At 40.0% G+C, this 19865-nt stretch overlaps 1 protein-coding gene across 4 annotated transcripts in view; it reads right to left on the reverse strand.

Moving 5' to 3' along the window:
• Positions 1-451: 451 nt before the first annotated feature.
• Positions 452-19865, reverse strand: part of man1a2 (mannosidase, alpha, class 1A, member 2) — a 65612-nt gene continuing 46198 nt past the window's right edge. For all 4 annotated transcript variants that reach the window (XM_079464293.1, XM_079464291.1, XM_079464294.1 and 1 more), the window contains exons 7-14: positions 11707-11801; positions 10904-11027; positions 10559-10652; positions 6109-6224; positions 5810-6029; positions 5359-5531; positions 2963-3078; positions 452-2605 (exon numbers count right to left, since the gene is read on the reverse strand). In XM_079464293.1, the coding sequence (XP_079320419.1) occupies positions 2473-2605; positions 2963-3078; positions 5359-5531; positions 5810-6029; positions 6109-6224; positions 10559-10652; positions 10904-11027; positions 11707-11801 (1071 nt within the window). In that variant the 3' untranslated portion in view covers positions 452-2472. The remainder of the gene's footprint in view (positions 2606-2962; positions 3079-5358; positions 5532-5809; positions 6030-6108; positions 6225-10558; positions 10653-10903; positions 11028-11706; positions 11802-19865) is intronic.

Raw genomic sequence — 19865 nt, forward strand, 5'->3', positions numbered from 1 at the left:
AAAAGGGCAAAGGGCCCCGGTTGATGACCTCCTACCTTCTGCTTTTGCCACCCGGACCTGCTGCTGCTGACAGACAAATCACCAAAGTGACAGAGACACAACACATAAAAGAATTCAGCATTCAAATTTGCTGTCTCTGCCAAAGAGACAACAACAACATTGTCATGGGGTAAAGGGGTACCGTGATGACATGTATACTGAGTGCAGGGGTAATGTGCCAGGACCAGTTCACCACGACCTATATCAAAGTGTACTGCCAAGAGCCAAGGAGCGTGCAGGTCCTAAAACAAATATACTGACGTAGACATGTCTCTTTAGATATTACTTTCCTATGAAACACATTTACTTCCTGATATCTTGGGACATTGTTTATGATGATTAGAAATCTCAGAGTTGAATAATAAAAATGGTCTTTAATTTCACTAGTAAGGTAAGACTTAATATAAGACACTTTTTGTAACATCTTTATTGATTTTGTGTAGCATTTTAAACCTATTTACAATGATAGTTTTTTGTTCAGTAAAAATACAAATACAGAACACAGCTTGTCCAAACCCACCAAGCAACAACAGAGAAGAATGTTGGCCAGGGCTTCTCTTGTTATAAGTCAAAGTGATGTTACTGGGAGAAAGGAAAGCAATGAAACAGAACCAGCAAGATACCACTGCTGCCATCTAGAGGAAAGTAGTTGTTTAGACATAATCAGAGTAATACAGAATGAGAGCTTGGAAATTGATGAAAGTATAGAAAATAAGCAACAATCGGGGGAGGAACTAAAGCAAGGTTATGAACAAAAAGGCCCTTCACTGGCGTCTACGACAAAGACACCCAACATCCATTTAATGGTGCATAAACCAGAAAGTGAAAGAGCTGTTTTCAAGCAGTTTCCTTCATAATCTGAACATAACTCATCTTAGAAAAAGGTTTTCTTTTCCTTCTCTGGTCTTTTACATAAAATATTTTCTGACAGGGTTCGAAGATGTGTCATTCCCGAGCCCGAGATACTCATTTAAAAAAAACTAAACTGCTACAGATTTTGTTGAAACCAAACAAAATAATGTGAATGCCCACTGTGTGCCAATGCATTTCAAACAACACACTCTGGGATCATAATACGCAGCGCACAAGTGTTTCCAGTTTGATGAATTCCACGACCGAAACATTTGTGGGTTGCAAGTCAGATTAAAGCTTACATAAAATATTCACATCTCTCTGTATTTGACTTTAATGATAACGTGTCCAAGTATATGGAATGACACGTCGCAAAAAGGCTTTAGAAGTATGCCTTAGTTTTAAACTTAAATGCAAACATCATTTTACAGATTTCATATTTTTCTGGGTTTTCTGGTTCATGTGTATTTTCTGATCCCATGTATACAAACCTTGATCTCCTGTGGGCTACGATTGTAAGAATCTGGTCTTTTTCAAGATAGTGACAACCTCAAAAAATAAAAGTAAACAGTGACAGTCGTCTGCATTAGCATCTAAAGCACATTTTAAACCTACTCTTGATTCAAGTGTAACTGAATCAATGTCTTTTGTGATAAACCAAACACTGCACCTGTCCACCTTTAAAAGCCAAGTGAATTACATTATTAACATGACTGATCCAGAATAGATGGGAAAGTTGGGAATGGAAACGCATATTTCCTGGAATGAACAGATGATACAGGTGGAAGCTGATTCACAGGCAACTGTTTAAAAGCAGCAAATGTGCTGTACGCAACTAACCAGAGGGATTTGGTTTACCCACTAACCTTAAATCAAAAGCACTACAACCTGATGTACATACAAACAGTGTGTGTTTGAGATACACCAGACTATTATGGGAGAAATCCTGGTAAAAGAGAAGAGGAAAGCTCATCCCTGGCTGCCTCTGGCCCAAATTGAACCTCAGCTGGAAAGTGATTTCACAGGAGGTCACATCCAACATCCATTGTCTTCCAGAAGCCCAGAGCACTGCAGTTCCAGCTCAGAGAGCGAGTTGCTCCAAAAGGCAGTCTGGTCTGAGAGACATTTATCCCCCATTTTGCTGTGATTTAGCACTTAGCTGATAACACAAAACGCTGCCAAACTCACGGACGGAAAAGAACAAACGTGCCAAAATCCTTTTCCCAATGAGAATCGCACATCCATCCAGAAGGTCCGTTTTGTTGGCTAAACGACGGGATCATACCGATGCTGTTTGTTTGTCTGAGAGGGAGGTGTGTACAGATGTGTAAGACCGCAGTGCTTTGCTCACAGTCATGTGACCGAAAGCTGTGAGCTGAATCAGCAGTGTTACCTATAGAGAATATATGAGAGACGTAGATTAAGAGAGTCAAATCTGTTTGGGTCTCCTCCGTTCACTGCAGTCAGATCATTAGCAGTCTAGGAGGAGGTTGTAGTACGTGGGGAAAGTTCTCTCCTCTCCTTCACCGTGGACACAAAAGGGGCGAGTAAGGGGGAGAGCGCCCCCTCGGAGAATCCACTCTACCGCTGGGTCTCGCTGCCAGGCAGGGTGATGTTGCCCAGGTGCAGGACGGGCAGAGGGTGGGCCTCTGTGTTGAAGACCCAGTTCTCAAGAGGCAACAGCTCGTCGCTGGAAAAAAGTAGATACAGGTACCTACACATAAAGCAAAAATCACATCAGCCAAATACACTTACAAATTACAAGATGGACACTTTCACTCAAAGACTTTTAATAAGCTGCACTGCCCAAATGCACCAGCAGGTGGAGGCAGTGTTCAATACGACAGACTTTACGGTTTACTCTACAAATCTTTGTTTGCTGATAAATCGACTGTGTATTCTAATGCTCACCATGTGCTACATAGTCATCCTAACCATGACAGCACAAAGACACCATCATTACATTGTTATTCCACGATTACAACCTAAGTACTAGTGTGATGTCCAAAAACAGTTAAAGTTACTATGGCAACACAACTTCAGCAGATGCAGTTTATGCAAAGAGCTTTACTTGAGAGTTTCAGCCAGGAAGAAGCTTTGCTGGACGTCATCGTAGATGGGGTTGGACGAGTAGACGTCTTTCACGCCGGAGAATCCTCCACTAACCCGACAGTATTTATCAATGGCCTGTGGAGAGGATGAAGAAAGGGTTGTCAATTCACACTGCTATAGAAAACATGCAGTTCTGGTAAAAAATAAACCTGTATGTATCTGAACAAAAAAACGATTTTCCACTGAGCTTAGGCTAAAGACCCGCAAGGGCCGACAGATGTTTTCTTCTGTAGTAGATCGCATTCCTTTAATCTCAATCACATGCAACACTTACATCAGCAACAGTCAGACTGTCATTTTTACAACTCGATTAAACCACACATTATCTTGTGGTTTCTAAAAGTTACCGTCCAGCTGGCAACAGTCCTTTATATTTACTCACCGAGCCAGCATTTGGCAAATGCTCATTTTGGCCCCTGTATACAACAACAACACAAAACAGATGCGCTTTTCCGTGCTATAGCTCAGATAGATTGTCTGTATATCAACAACAGATCTTTTCTTATCACCACTGCAAATGAATGTATAACTATACTGAACGTAACAGCTTTCCAGAAGTAGAACGGGCTGTATGAAGCATCTACATTTTTCTGGCTTTGTTCTCCAACAACCAATATTGTTTCGTTAGTGGTGCTCCAGCCTCTCCAAGCGGGACTTAAGGGGGAGTGATGCAAGCCAGTAAAACACGGCAGGATGTGCTCACTTACCTGGAGCAGATCTGCTTTAAACAGCTGTGACGCTGTTGACTCATCTCGCATGGATATAACGCAAAAGCAGCTGTGCCGCTCCCGCCTCCAATTAACCCATTCGGCAGAGATTTATAGGCATTTATTCACCACAGATCCACTGTTAACTCAATTCAAGAGCTCTCAACTTACTAGCAGAATAGTAGTTATTATTATAATACAGTGCCTTTGGATGTAGCCTGGGGTTAAAAGCTTTTGTTCAAGAGTACGACAGTTATATTTCAAGGATGAAATCTGGCAGGATTAAAATCTCAATTTTATTTTTTAATGTTATTTCAATTTATCTTCTTTCAATTTGAATATTTCAATTTCATTTTAATATGAGCATTTCAATGTCAATATGTTAATATTTCAATTTTGATATGTACTTATATATACACAATTTTTTTTTATTTCAATTGTAATATTTAAATTTCCATTTTAATATTAACATTCTAAATTCAATGATTATTAATAAAAAAAAATTATATTTAGTGTTTTACATTTCAATTTAATTTCTTTTTTATTTCTAAATGCATATTAGTGCCTATGTAGTGTATAGATTGTTTCCTGTCCTCATTCAACAATCTCTTTGAATGTAACAGCAACCCAATCAAGCCAATCGTCAAGACTAACAAACAAAACAACAACGTCATTTGTTTACTGTAACCGCCAACTGACATTTCCGATGAGAGCCAAAAGACATTTTAACAGATCCTTGAGCTGAACGCCTGAGACTGGAAACTAAAAGAAAATGGAGACGCTGAGAATCAGGAATGAAAGAGGAGCAAAGACAAAGCTGAAGAAAGAGGCAGGACAGAATATGATAAAGTTAGAAGAGAAAAGCAGATAGTGAACGCTGGGATTTGGGTGATGGGAGAACAAGTGCGCTTTAATCTGCCTTCTTCCACCTTTGACAAGAATTGGGAGAGTGAAAATTAGGGGGGAGAGCGAGAATGAGATAAAGAAACAGGCAACCGTATGCTCATCAAACAAAGCCCGCTGCAGAGAAACAGCACTATACCAGACCAACAATGGAGCCAATCACAGAGAAACAACCACGCTACGTTCTCAAGAGCACTGTGGAATTGTCCTAAAACTCAAACGCACTTAAAAATCATGAAAAGGAGAGGAGATGAACAGAGATGGAGGAAGAGATGCAGAAATAGCACTGGCAACAAAAAATGCGGGAGATGGAATGACTGGAACTAGAGATGGATATCAAAGGGATGAGATATGAGTTTAGATACGCTGTGGAAACACACAGCCTGCCCTTATTCTGTCTGTGATATGAGTCTGAACTCTGATGGCTGGAGATACTGTACCCGATCTGCGAGAAGTGAGTCTTCGGTAAATGTAGGCAAGCATAAGGATTAAATATTAACAGGAATAATAGAGTTCATTTATTAGAGATTAGAGGGTCGGTTTACCGGACCGGGATTAGATTGAGGCATGACTTTATTTAAGTTAGGACATTTAAAGGTCCAGTGTGTAAGAAGCACAAACACAGTACTGTGGTCACAGCGCTGTTGTGGTGTTATCATACAGCCAATATGGCTACAAAGTTTGCTATTTTAAGTTTAAGTCGTACAGAGGGATGTATGAGTGAGAGATGAAGAAAGATGCTGACCTGCGCTGCCTCCCAGCCCCACTGCCTGTATTTGGGGTCGTGTGTGAACCTCCACATGTACCAGTACGTCTCAATGACTTCTGGTCTGAGGATGTAGTACTTCTCGTTCTGCCTCACGGCCACCGCCTCCAGACCGCTGTCGAACTTAAAGGCTTCTGGTCCGAGCTTCAGCACTGCAACGAAGCCAAAAAGTCCTTCATTAACAAAACCTTGATCTCTCATACTGCTAAAAACGTGGATCCATCAGTCTGAGAGCTTGATGTGGCTGAGCGTTTCAATTCATCTCACATTCTCGTTATATTCAACAGAAACGGCTCATTCTCAAACTACTACGTGAGGTTACCATGGCAACACACTGTGAGATTGTCATGAAGCTCAAAACAGATTTTATTCTTAGGCTGTCAATTGTGAAAAATTCTTCAAATCAATTTATCAGTCATTCTTCACTCACCAGTGCGATCGTAGCTTTCGTGGCAGGTGTGGGCAATCTCTGCTCCGAGCTGCAGATAGTGTCCAGCTTTATCATCCGGTGACCCATCAGCCCCCAGGGCCAACATGCCCCCAGCGAAGCAAGTCAGGTGACCCATCTTCCGCTCCAAATGGCCGTTCTTCCACTCGCCGATGAAAGTAAGACCACCGTTTGACTTACGGATGAGGTGACGCTCAATAGCCTGTTCGAGGAAAAGAGAAGTGTGAAGGTTAATGTTGACCCTGGCGCAGAGGAACACTACCACTTCCAGTGGTTCTCACCTCAATGGCATCGTCGTAGGACTTGCGAGCCTCCGTGTCGGTTTTGTCAGACATAAGCCAAGCTTTCAGCAGGTATTCATAAAAACTATCACCCAGCCCACCCACAGAGGTGTGATCTGCAGAACAAGACAAGAAAAAATAATAAAACGAGAGGTGAGAGATGTTGGTGGCGCAGATTCAAACCTGACGTGAAGGAAAATAACTGTTCCTTTAAAACTGCTAAGGGTGGCCCAAAGAGCTTTGATATGACTCGAGTACCAATCTCAAGTCACATTTATTTCTTTAGTTGTAAATCCAATGGCACAAGATGTCTTTGTTGCACTTGGTAGGCAAACAAAAAACATTATACGTACAGTACATTAGTTAGTACACCCATATTAGAAATAACATAAATTAGGTGTTGGTTAAAAAAAATCTCTCCTGATGATTCAAATAGTCAAATTAAAATCACATTAAAATTCAACCGAAGCAAAGAACAGCCAGCCGTGACTTTTGCTTGTTATTTTACCTGCTGATTTTATTTATTCTCTGTTCAAAGCTCAGTCTTTTAATGTCGCTATAAAAGTGTATTCAGCCTTGACAACGACCCTCATTACAATAAAAATGCGCTGAAGTGAGCATGTTTTTGCTTGCATTCATTCAGTGCGGACACACGCCAGCACACACCTAATCATTTATAAACACAACCATTGAGTGTGTGTTCTGACAGAGCTAATGACTCCGTGGACTGAGCGTGTGCCGTGTGTGTGTTTGACTGTTTGATAGGCCGGGAGTCATTTGTACTGGTAATGGCTTGTAATGGGGATCTACTACAAACCACGTCAACAATCTGTGTTTAGTTATCAGAGGGAGCTGTGGAGATTAGGACAGAAACGTTTAAGACATTGTCAGAAGCGTGACATACTGTATGAGGAGGGGAACTGAGCTCGGGGGTTTGTGGTTTGCGTATGCATTTAGACGCTTTATTTATGCACGCTTCACAACATCTAACATAATTTAATAAAAGAGACATATAATTACGTACACGGAAGCTCAAAAGTTACGGTCACTTTATTCTTATTATTCGAACACATTATTTTCCACATTTCTGAATATAGTAAACTCATAAAATTTGTACAAATTATTTTTCTTTCTAAATATGTTGTAACAATAACAAAAAACGGAATAAAAAACCAACCGTTACATTTTCTAAGCCTCCTAAAGTAAAAAATAAGAATTCTGCCAGAATGTATTCACCCTTATGTCCCTGAAAAACAGTTTGTGGCTCTTTCGTCTTTAAAACACAAAAGAAGATAGTTTGAGAAATGTCGCAGTGGTTTTGTGTCCATACAATGGAATTCAATAGGGAGCAATGTTGTTTGGTTACCAGTGTTCCTTAAAATATTTAAAGTGTTCTGCTTTCAGAAGAAAGAAATTCATACAGGTTTGGAATGACATGATGGTGACTAAATGTCTTCAAAAATTATTGTATACATTTAAAGGTCCAGTCCAGCGTATGAAATTTGAGGTTACGAATTGCAACCAACGGCTCACTCCACTACTCCCCCCTCCCTTTCGAAGCACTACGGAGACTGACACAGGACAGAGATGCAATCACGTTTTCGCTTCTTTGCCGAAGGAGATATCATATTTACGAAACACGCTCTGTAGAGCAGTTTGTCCATTTAGGGCTACTGTGGAAACACATGGCGAGTTCCTCACAAGGGCACCTGCAGATAGAAACAGCTCATGCTAAGGTAATGAAAACGTAACGGTTCATTATGTAAGGTCTGACGACATAGTTATGTATATGCATTTCTGTCATTAGATCCTTCAAAAAGTACACATTGTACCTGTAAAGCATATGAGGTATAAGGTGTTCTTCAGGGCAATCTCAATTTGCTTTGACCTTCAAAACAAACATGTTTGAATAGCATGAACATGAAAGTTTGTTTAACCCATCTGAGAAACAGCCCGCAACCGTGAAATTTTGGCAGGAGAACAGAAAGCGTGATGTGTGCAGAGCAGTCTATAGTGTATACAGTATCAGAGAGGGGCAAGGGAGGATCCCATTAGCACTGTCACAGTTCATATCTATCGAGGCTAGCGAGATGCTGCATGTTCAGCCCGCTGGGAAAGAGCTACCACGGCGCAGGAGATGAGCTGCCAAAAGCCATTACAGACTTCTTCAGAGGAGACCGGAGGTGGAAGACAGATGCAGAGGTGATGGTTTTACACTTGAGGTGTGAACAAGTGACAGGCTAAAAACCGCACGCTTGGAATGGCTAGTTCATACACATCGCAAGAGTTAAAGAAATAGATGAGCCAGCGAGGCGAGAGGCCGAGTCATGTCACGACAGACCCTTTAAATTTATCTCAGTATCTCTTTAAAGATCTTTTTTATGCTAATGGAGAAAGCGGCCTGATCGGAGAAGCTGTTATGAATTATTCACAAGGAGAGAAAGAAACGGGGAAAGAGAAAATTGAAAAGTGATTTTCACTGTGTTGCTATGCGGTCTGCAGGTTGTTGTTGGGTTGTTTCAGGTGGGTGCCTACTGACCTTAGCCAAAAGAGTCCATCCATAAATCCCTATTGTTCCTATTAACACCTGATTTTAGGATGGACCTCGAGACTTCAGACTGCAAAAGGATAAGACATCAGCTGTGGATGCTGACAGCATGTTTGACAATGTTACAACAACAGCGCAAGAAGAAAATAAAAAGCACAGGACGAGAAAAAGAACAAGGAAGACAAAGAGAGATACCTGAGGTGAGCGTGGGCATGAGCAGAACAGAAAAGACCGCGGTAGAATTCATAATAAGAAGAAATTCTCTGTGATTAAGATGATGAATAAACAGAACGTGCTGCTGCGCAATGAAACGTGAAATAAAGTTAAGGAATTAGTTCCATAAACCACCTGTGCTCTCATTTGACAGCCTCGCCTGGCACCACTGCCAGTCATTAGCTGGCTGGATTTTACTTCTGCCAACCAGACACAATTCCCTAGTGTTCAACCAAAGGGCTTTTGAAGAAAAAACAAGGTGAATTCAACCCGAGATCCAGGCAAGAAAGCTGTTGAGATGTTAAAGAAAGTGGACACTTCACCGAGAATGACAGGTTGAGCAGAATATCTGGAGGCCCCAGGAGATGATGTTGGGTGGGTGGGGGAGGAGACGGCCTGTCACTCATCATTCCGAAAACACTTCCCTTATGCAACGTAATTGTATTTTGGACGCGCATACCCTCATACGGAACTGTGAAGTTTGGCATGTGTTTGTTCACAGTGGGTCAATCAGGTTTAGCCTTTGGAAGCGGAGCAGTGATTAAACTCTCGTCTCTCTCTGTAATTAAGACTGGGTTAAAACACACAGCGGAGTGTTTTCACTACACATAATTACCAATTACATATAAAGAAAGAATCTTCCTCGCATGGCATCATTATTAAAGCTCACTGATCAGTAAGGAGATGAAGATAATCTGCCATTCTGTCGTCGTTCACATTTATAGAATACTAAACCCTGGCGGAGGGATTATGAAAATCATTTGTGTGTGCAAACAAAATTGATACAGCAGGCAGCACAGGATTTCTGGCTCCATCGTTTCATTTGAGAACCTTTTACGATTAATAAGTACACCAAAAAATATACCGGATCTATTTTAAGGCTAGCTTATTAATATACTATAATTATTGCAAATAGCTCTGTTCCAAATCCTCTTTGGACATGTTTGGCACACTCCTCATGTGAAAACCATTCCAAAAACAGGAAGTTTCATTATGCGGCCATCTAAGAAAGCTCGTTTTGGCCAAGGCGGCATCGCATATCCTATAACAGCATTTATATAAATACTCTTTTAAACAGAGTATAAATAGTAGATTTACTCTTTTTCACTGCTGTTTGCACAGTGAAATGAGGGGAGGCTTGGATCCCGAAACAGTATTCCTTATGTCACAACAAGCGGTCAAACAGAACAAATTTCTGTCTATTTACATGGGGAAAGACAGATATCTCTTAAATCGCTCGTAAGGTCTCAATAAAGCAACACATTCCTGTCTAACACTTGAACATAGCATAAAAATAGTCTTAAAATTGCGACGAAAAAAAATCCACCTCTTGTGCAAAACATTTCTTATTGAGCATTGCAAAACGGTCTTGTCTAATCTTAGCTTTCCTGTGTAGCATAATGCAATGTAAGTGGCTTTGGATAAAAGCGTCTGCCAAATACATAAATGTAAATGTAACCTGAGGTCCTGTACCAAGCAGCTGTGACCCAGCTAGCAAAGAAATGACAGGACATGCAAAGAAAGTGCTGGGTGGCCCTGCCCACTATGAACAATTCTTTGGGCGAAAATAACACCCATCTTATATACAAAAAAACAAGGGTAATGCTTTTTTATTTGCCGTGACAATCACACTGTTCAACAGTTTTGCCTACAGGGAAAAATGACAAAAGGAAATAATATGACACTTACGCTGGCCCCAGCGTCCTGTACGAGGGTTCAAGTAATTGGGGTAGAGCCCGTTGGGTCTGTCCATCTTAGCCAGCAGCTTGCGTATGTGCATTACCTAATGGATAAACAAATGGATACAGAAAACAAATATAATCCACAGAAGTTGTTAAACATACACAAATGAATTTATTACTAATTATCTGAATCAAAACGTTATCAGTGACCGTTATCCTACATGCCCTCTGTTTGGGCGGTTGCCATCCACATTACATATAGTGCAGTCACAGGTGAGTAGTTAACATCACAAATATCCCAAATTCAAAAAAAGTATTATAAAACAATAGCAAACATCACACACAGGCATACCTTCTGATAGTAGGCAGGGTTTCCTGTCAAATAGGTCAGGTGCACAAACTCCATGTGCAGAGTCCCAAACTCGGCCAGAATGCTGCTTCCAGCTGACGCCCAGCCCCAGTTCCGACCCACACCCCTGAAACAAACATGACATGTGTGTGTATACAATGTTCCAAACCAGCCTGCAGCAAACATCCGGCTTTATACATGAACCATGTGTAGACGATGGAATCACTGTGACCCACCTAAAGCTGAACTGTTCCCTTCCCTTAAATAAATTCACTTCTGCTCTTCTATCAAGCATAATGTCCCCTGCTTCACTCCTGACTCATTTCCATTCACAACGTATTCAAAGCATTTACTTAGTCCTGTTTAGAGCATCGCTGTGTGCGTTTACTCTGAAAGCCTGCTCTACATGAATGAGGATTATTAAAACACAGTTGCTTTCGTTCCCTCAGGATTACAGAACCCCGAAAACCACGGCTGAGCAATTTCTTCTAAACACCCAATTAATTCACAAAAGCCATGTCGGGCTCGATTTGACCCCCTCTCTTCCGTAACAAAAACCTTGATGTATGTTCACAAAGCGCAGATTCATTTGAAAAATTTTCATTGAATTCTAATGAAATTCTGCAGAGTTTTACAAGAAGAAAGGCTCTGGGGCCTTCACAGACACACATGGCCCACAAGAACCCTAATTCTGTTGAAATTCTCAGTGGGAAAATGTGTAGGATAGAGAGAAATGAAAGAAACCAAAAAGACAAAGATGTGGGAATGAAAACGTAGGTGTGTAGGGATGTAGAGATCTAACATACGTCTTCAGGTTGACCATGGCCCAGGGGATGCCTGTTGGGGTGTTAAAGGCAGGAAGCAGCTTTTCTGCCAGCTGGACAGCCTTCACCTTAAAAACCTGCCAGGGAGAGAGAGAGAGAGAGAGAGAGAGAAGAGAAATAAATAATGGAACACGTACAAAGCAAGAAAAACAGAACAACAGAATGATTCAAGCCAGCAAAACTGCCAACTATATTTTATATTCTTCATGCATTATCAGACCTGCAAACTCAGAAGAGGTGAAAACAGTGACAGCCACATGACCGGTGGGGGTGGGGGGGTGGTGTTTGTGTTGTGTACGGTGTGAGGGGTCTGGGGGCATCCTCCCCATGAGAATTTGCTATTTTAACGTGTAAATTATGCATTCTGGCATACCATTTTCGCTTCAATTAAAAAAACCGTCACACCAGGTCTTTTGGCCTGTTTTTCAAGTGCACCACATGATCCATATGGAGCAGCAACTAATCACATGACATAATGACCTAGGTTAAGCTTATACGCAAATGAGACCCGAGCTGCTGGCATTATGTGCACAGTATAAGATTTGCTCATCTTCATTCAAAGATTTTGCAAAAAGAAGTGAGAAATATGGATTTTGGTCCAATTTGATATTTTCCTACAAAACAAGTACATTGCCCTCGTCTCGCAATCCCAATGCTCAAAGTCATAATTAAAGCGGATGTAATGTTATTTCATGCATTCTGACTTCGTTACAAAGTTAAAAGATCGAACATTTTCATACAATTAAAAACAGTTAACCCTAAATTCCAGCAATTCGTATGCAATTCCACTACTTGTCTAACCCTTCTCAATAGAAAAATGTTTTACATTTTATTTACAATTTTCATTTTTATCAACAATTCAAGATGCATTGCATTATAGTAATGAGAGAAAAAGCACAAATGAGACAAAGAATAAATACCCAACACACCTGCATGTGTTTATACACCAACTGTTGCAGAAAATCCAAGAAGCTGCAGTGAGGTTTGTTGCTCTCATAAAATTTGACTGAAAAAAACTTTGTGGATAGCTGCAGCTTTACAACAATACTGCAGTACATTAACCATCTTAACAGCAGAGCGTTTACAAAATAATAGCAGAACAACTTTTTGGTGGGACAGAGCCAAATTCAGAGCTGGTTGATTTATGGTTGATGTCCGAAAGGCAAAATTCTCAGTAATTCAGTTTCTGTAACAACTGACGGACTACACTCCCCATAATCCTTTGCGTACGTTCACACCATGATCGTACCCGCACCTGATCCTCATTCCCTGGACACTTCATTAACCTTGTGTTTGTTGTAGTCTTTGACAGGTCTAGTTGTCGTTTTGTTAGTTTTCGTTACCTTACGTCCATAGACTTTTTTAGTTCCGTGGATGTATACCTGTTTGTTTCAGCACCTGTTGTTTCACCCCATTAAACCTCCTGGTCACTCCAATTCCTGTGTGGCCTCGTCCATCAGTCTGATAGTGTGTCACTTTCCTAATATGTTTCTGGTTTTATTGAGTACTTCACAGCACAATATGAAAAACGTTTATGTTGTAAACTTTCTAGCAAAGCTGAATTCTGGTAGAAAATGCTCACTTTTCATACGTTGCAACAATTCCTGATGAATAAAATCAAATCCTGCGCTAAATGTTAATTGTTCTGCAAACCCAAATTTATATAGACTTTGTTTCCAGTTTTACGATGACCCCATACACCTTTAATACCAATATCTTCAGTGAATAACTCATTTTCTATACACTTAGGAGTTCCATGCACATTCCAGTGGCACAAAAAAGATCGACTTCACCCAAAGCAATAGTGCAGATTCGGGATGCACCGATACAAAATTCATGTGCTCATAATGACACACCGATACCAAAGACCGATATCTCATGTGACATACAAAAAGACCTTTGATTTCCGCAATGCGGAAAACGTGGATGGAATTGAGGAATCAAGGCATAAAACCTGAATTTGCTGTATTACACGGAATCTGGCAAATGTATTATATCCTAACCAGAAATTAGCACTGAACAGCTAACAGCTAATGTTAAACGTTACAGCAAACTGATACAGATACTGTTGAAATATGTATTCTGCTTGTTTAGCGTGTCTGTGTGCGGTTGCTTGTGGAGCTTTCCAAGTTTCACAGTACGAGGACACAAACACACACAATTTGCTGCAATCCGTCAAAATAAAAGTCTGGTTAACTTATACAAAGTGCTAGTAAATATTCTAGTAAAATTGTGCTACTTATTAAAAAATATAACTCAATTAAAAAAATAGTACTTCATGTTAAGTAGACCTAAAAACAAAAGAAGATGTACCTGTAAGATACTGGTTTGTTAACATAATTGTACATTATACAGGCACTGGTACAGCTATCAGCTAGTACCAGAAAAAAATATATCAGAACTCTGGTACTCTGTCTTTGAAAAATAGTGCAGATTATTATCTGATCTGTAGAGTAGATGTCAAGCATGCACCGATCAATAATTCTCATTTTCCAGAGCTCCTTTGTGTCACCATCATTTCGGGGAGACTCTCTGACTACAGCTCTATAATCCCACTGGGCGTTTCTGTGCAGAAATGGCTGAAAAACGTCTCTTCCTTATGACTCAGACAGAGACGGGAGTTTCTAAGCAGGGTAAGATCTGTTGCTAGAGCTGGAGTTGTGTGGTTGAGTATTCTTGTTTTTTTTAGAGGGGAAGATAAAATGAAGAGTGCAGAAAAAAGGTCTCAGCTTTTTAGAGTTCGTGCTGATGTTTCTATTTTCAGCCAGTCTTGCAGACGTTTACGCAGAGCCTATTAGAATGAGCTGAACCAGCCTTCAGACAACATAAATGCTGTGTTTACATGAAGGTCCAGCGAAATAAAACAACAATTTTGAAGTAAGGAAGACAAGGGAACAAAGAAAAAAGATGTTATTTGCCCCCCGGTGTACTTTATCTAGAAACAACCCGTATGCTTTTATAAACAACATGTGAAGCTGTGGAACAAATTGGATTCCATTCCAGTGTCTGCTGATATTGAACAAAATCATGACATCAGGAGTAACGAATCATCCAACAATGTGAAAGACTGACAGCATGTCAAGACAAATGAAAACTGGGATTAAAATTGAGTTGATCACTTTTTTGTTACTTTTCCTAAATACATGTAGAAATTTGACCGTTGTATTGCTGGAAAGTGAACATGAACTGTATTTGAGGTCTGAAAATGTAAACCTTTTCTACAGTTTACATTTCCTGCAAATCAAAACAATTTTTATTTTAAATTGGGGGAAAATATTTTCACTTTCCCCAAACACATACTTGTAAATAGTATATTTACAAAAACTGAAATTGGACTTTGAAATGGGCTTCCCACGGCTGTATATATATATCAACACAGGAAATCGTGGGGAGAGAAATGATCGACATATTGGAAAATTTCACAATTTGGAATGAATTAAAAAAAGATTAAAGACTTTTTGGTAGTTTTCTCCGATTCTAACAGACTGCAATGTCGCAAACAGCCTGGTACAGCAAAAATAATTGTACTGGAACAAAAAAAGAAGCTGGAGAAGAGTGAGCCGGACTGTGACAGGAGCTAATTTAGGCTGAACGAGCGCTCTCCTCAGGGTTACTGTCTGGACCGGTGTGTGTTTATGTAAGAGTGAATCTGTGTTATTCCCAGAATGCAAGATTCCGACGCTGAGTCTAATCTGGTTGATGCGGATCATAAGCACCAGAGCTGATCATGTTATTACACATATGGGGATCTAAGCCTGGACATTCCCTATGAAACCGCATCTGCACTCCATACACAAACACACACACACACACTTATGTGCCCTCAGCCCGAAATGTAATATTAACCTGTAACGGAGGCATATAAAAAGATTATGGAGAACACATTGGAAATGGAGGGAATGACTGTTGCTACAGAGGGTTTGGGGTTAAAGTTGGATTTCAGTTCTCTCTCTCTTTCACTTGCACTCCGTTTCTTTGTGCATCCGAAGCCTTTATGACAAACCCCTCTGCTTTGTGTTTATTCTTTCTGTCGTCATGGCAGCATTATCGGGGGCTGCCAATCAAGGCTGACACAAACACGGCCCATCCCACACAAACGCATCCAATCAGATGGCAGCATCACAGCAGACGTCCAATGAAGAAATTAGGATGCCGTCTAGGAGGATGTTTATGCGCTTTTAGCCGAGAGCGGCTCATAGCCTCAAAGCAAATAGGGATTGTTAGTGCGCTTTACATTTACATTTCAAACACATTTTCTGCCTTTATTTTAAATGATTTCTCCTGCTTTATAAATAAACTGCACGGCTTTAGAGGAGTGTGCAAGAGATACAGAGTCTACACGGCATGGATATAAATAAGCATAAACACCATCCTCAGAACTCGGTGCTTACAGACAAGGGACTTTATATCTATTTTAAAAACGCACAGTTGTAAGCAAAAGTTTCAAGCACTTAAGATGTTTCACAAAATAAAAGTATCTTAAGATGGCCATTTTATGATATTTACTTCAGGTGCGTCAGTACAAAATAAATGTCAAATAATAAATACAAACTATTCAAAGCATTTATTTTTGAAAATATCCAATATTTAAGATTTTTTTTACTTTTCACAGTACTATTTACTGTATATTCTGCATTAAAGAAATTAATAAACATACACTAATGATTATTAAATGCTGCAAAAGTACTGTTTATGGATATTTCACTGCATTAAAGCTACAAAGTGCTTGTAGAATGCATACAAAATGCAATTTGAGAACAAACTTAATGGCCTTTAAATAGGCTTTATTCTCATAAAATTAAACAAAGCCGTGGTTTAGTTTTCCGCTCGGACAGCATACGCTGTTTCTTATGTTGCCTTCTGATGTGTGTGGCCAACAGAACTGCAGGGATGTCAAAACAAACAATTAATATCGCTGGTCTACTTGTACAGCACCGCTTATGTGATATTAACAGCTCTTAAAACTCAAAAAGCTAGTTTCTGGCTATTCCCACAGTTTTCCTTGGACACCTTGGAGTGTTTCGTACTCTAAGGGGGAATTCGATGGGTGATGGCACGACCAAAGTTTGTAGCACATCAAACATGCAGATAAGTAGCTGACAAACATTTTCTCATCCATCAAATCCCTGTCCTTATCCTGCCTCCGCTGGGCCCGGGGCTGCCGTTCTGATCTGCCTTTGATGAGATCTATGTTTGACAACAGAAGAGTGTGTTGCTACCTAATGTGACACCACATATTCACTAGCACTGTGAAGATTATACAACAACAGGAGAGCACATCTTCAGTCTTCAGAGGAAGCCAGCTACTTCAATCTTACGGAGCATAATGTCTGAAGTAAACACCATTTCCTCACAATCACAGCTCTAATAAATGTGCAAATAAAGATAAAGAACAAACATTTTCCTTTTGTGTTCGTTCACAGCCCATGATCTCATTCAGCTTGAAGTATTGAAATAAATCCTCTGTCAGCCCCGTGTTTGCGGAAATGTACAGATTTATGCGGTAATTTGGTTGTTAAAGCTGAAGGAAACAAATGAACCTGTCCTGTTTAATATCGGTTTAAATAAGAACGACCTAAATGTTTGAACATTTACAGTAGCAAAGTCACATCGCAAGGAAAATACATTTAAATTCATTTTCACAAAAATATCCAAACATACTTTCTTTGAAATCTGTCTTCCCAAAGAGTGAATGCACGGTGTAGACCCACTGGAAACATTCTGTTAGACCTTACAGTAACCAATTTAAATTGTTAAAAGAAAGAAACCAAAGAGAAAATGAGAAACAGCAAAAAAGTTCCTAGCATTCCTATCAGAATTTATTAACAATTATTAAAGTGGCAGTCCGTAAGTTGTTTTGAGTAAAAATTTGCTAAAACAATTATTGCGCAAGTACATGAAAGAACGGTGTTTAAAACTGTGTCACTACCGGAAAGCTTGTAATAATGGTTTGTAATTTGCCCTGTCGGGTCGTCTCTCCCGTAGATCCTTAATTTGTGTCTTTCGTCAATGCGTCATTTCGTAGAACGATACACAGAACGAAGAAGATCTGGCTGCTAGCCAGCGCGTGGATGCTGCGAGAGACGGGCGATTTGTATCGTGTACAAACAACTGTTGAGTAGGATTTTATAGAAACTGTTAGTATTATTTATGGTGGCTATTTATGGTTTAGTACTGTTACTTTTAAACGGCAAGCAGCGTTGACATCAATTGTGAAAAACAAGAAAGTACGAACTGATGACAGTTTACAAAGAAAAAGTTAATGTGATAGATAACACAAAACCGTAGCTCCCTTATTGTGTTAAAACAGACGGGTACAGTTTCATCTGTTGTTCTTTCTCTCTTTGTAATGTTCATTATGATGAATGTAATTTAAGCCCTTTTCGCACAGGATTAATGTCAGTATTATCTGGGGACCTCGTGTGATTTAGAAATGACCTCCCCACAGCTGTATTTCATGTGGCGCGAATTAGCACGAATAAGTGAAGCCTGTGATTTTACTTAAATTTACGGACTTAAATCCCAGATATGTTGGCAAGGCTTTGCATCTAGTATATGTAACCTTAGTAGTGTGATGTACAATGATTTATGACTGTACTTGTCAGCATTTAAGACCCGTGTTCAGGGATCTTCTGTCCGGTTTGCATTACGGGAGTTTCCATGAGAGATAACAAAACTGGAGACTCCTGGCCAAAACGGCAGGTATGGAAATGACCCAGCACCCGAAATAATATCAAAACACTTCAACAGCCTCCATTTGCGCCATTTCGGTCTGTTTATGTTCTTATTTGTTTCGTGTTATATCATCTGCCATGTTATCTGTGTTTATTATGCGCTACTGATGTACAGTGAAGATTGTCATCGTGCACTGTCACAGGCCACGACTCAACACATCAGACGTGCAGTGCCGAATCACGTAAAAACAAAATACCTCCGCACATCACCTGCAGTAGCAATTACAAACTGAGATGGCGACAAAGAGGCCAATCCTACGTAGTGCCGCTTTAAGGCCAGCCACTTTTACGATCATAAAGTGAATTCAACTTTTCTGCTTGCTTGTTCAGACATAAGATGCCAAAGATCAAATGGCTTCAGGTGAACTACATAATAGAGCAGGAAAAGGTTAAACTGCTGAAGCAGAGAAGCCACATTTTTATTTAAAGGCTTAAAAGGCCTCATTCATGTGTCTCTCCTCCTCTAATGATGACAGCTTGCTGAATGGACACCTTTGCTAAACTTTTTTACCATTCTCACCATCTTCATACTTTTCCAAAGCAGATTTGCTGACAAAAAGGCCTAAATGCAGAGTTATTATAATTTTATGAATCACTAAGGACCACAGTTTCAGACCTCTACTTTACCGTTCTGCTAAAGAAACAATATCACCGAAATACTGTACATCACTAATATCACCTCCAGGAAAACATTAACATTAAAAAAATGTCATTAGCAATTGTCTGCTTGGAAAATAGTTCAGCCTAAAATAAAAACGGTGTCATTATTTTTTCATTCTCAAGCTCTGCAGTACAGAAAGAACATTTGGAAGAATGTCTGCAACGAACAGTTCTGGGGCAGCATTGACCACCGTAGCAGTTTTTTCCTACTTAATTAATGGTGCCCCAGACCGGTTTTGTTACAAACATTCTCCGAAAATATCGATCTTTGTCTACTGAAGAGCCTGAGGATAAAGACAAAAGCAGAGATTCTCATCTGAATAATCTTCACAGATTTTACCCTGGACTGAGTCAACTAGAAGTGACATAACACTATCAAAACTGTACAAACCTAACCAAGAGTGTTCCGAAAATATAACTAGGGCTGTCCTCGTCGAATCAGAATTGTCACGTTTTGGCTATAGTCAACTGATAGTCGAATGGCACGTGTGTGTGGGGAAGATACCAGCTGGTTAACAAGGGTACAGCGCAAAATTGATGCACCAAAAAACCATCAAACATTAATTTACAGAATTTGTTAAGAACAGAATGTACCTTTATAAAAGGAAGTAAATAACAAAACGAAAAAAGCCAGATTCAAGTCACAATGTGCAAAATAAATGTGTTTAGGGCATAATGTCTGAAATGCAGGGGAACATTCAAAACACAAGCCACAAATGTCACAATATTGACATTTGGCTGACGATT

This window comes from Barbatula barbatula (genome assembly GCF_947034865.1).
Source record: "Barbatula barbatula genome assembly, chromosome: 9".
Taxonomy (NCBI): Eukaryota; Metazoa; Chordata; class Actinopteri; order Cypriniformes; family Nemacheilidae; genus Barbatula; species Barbatula barbatula.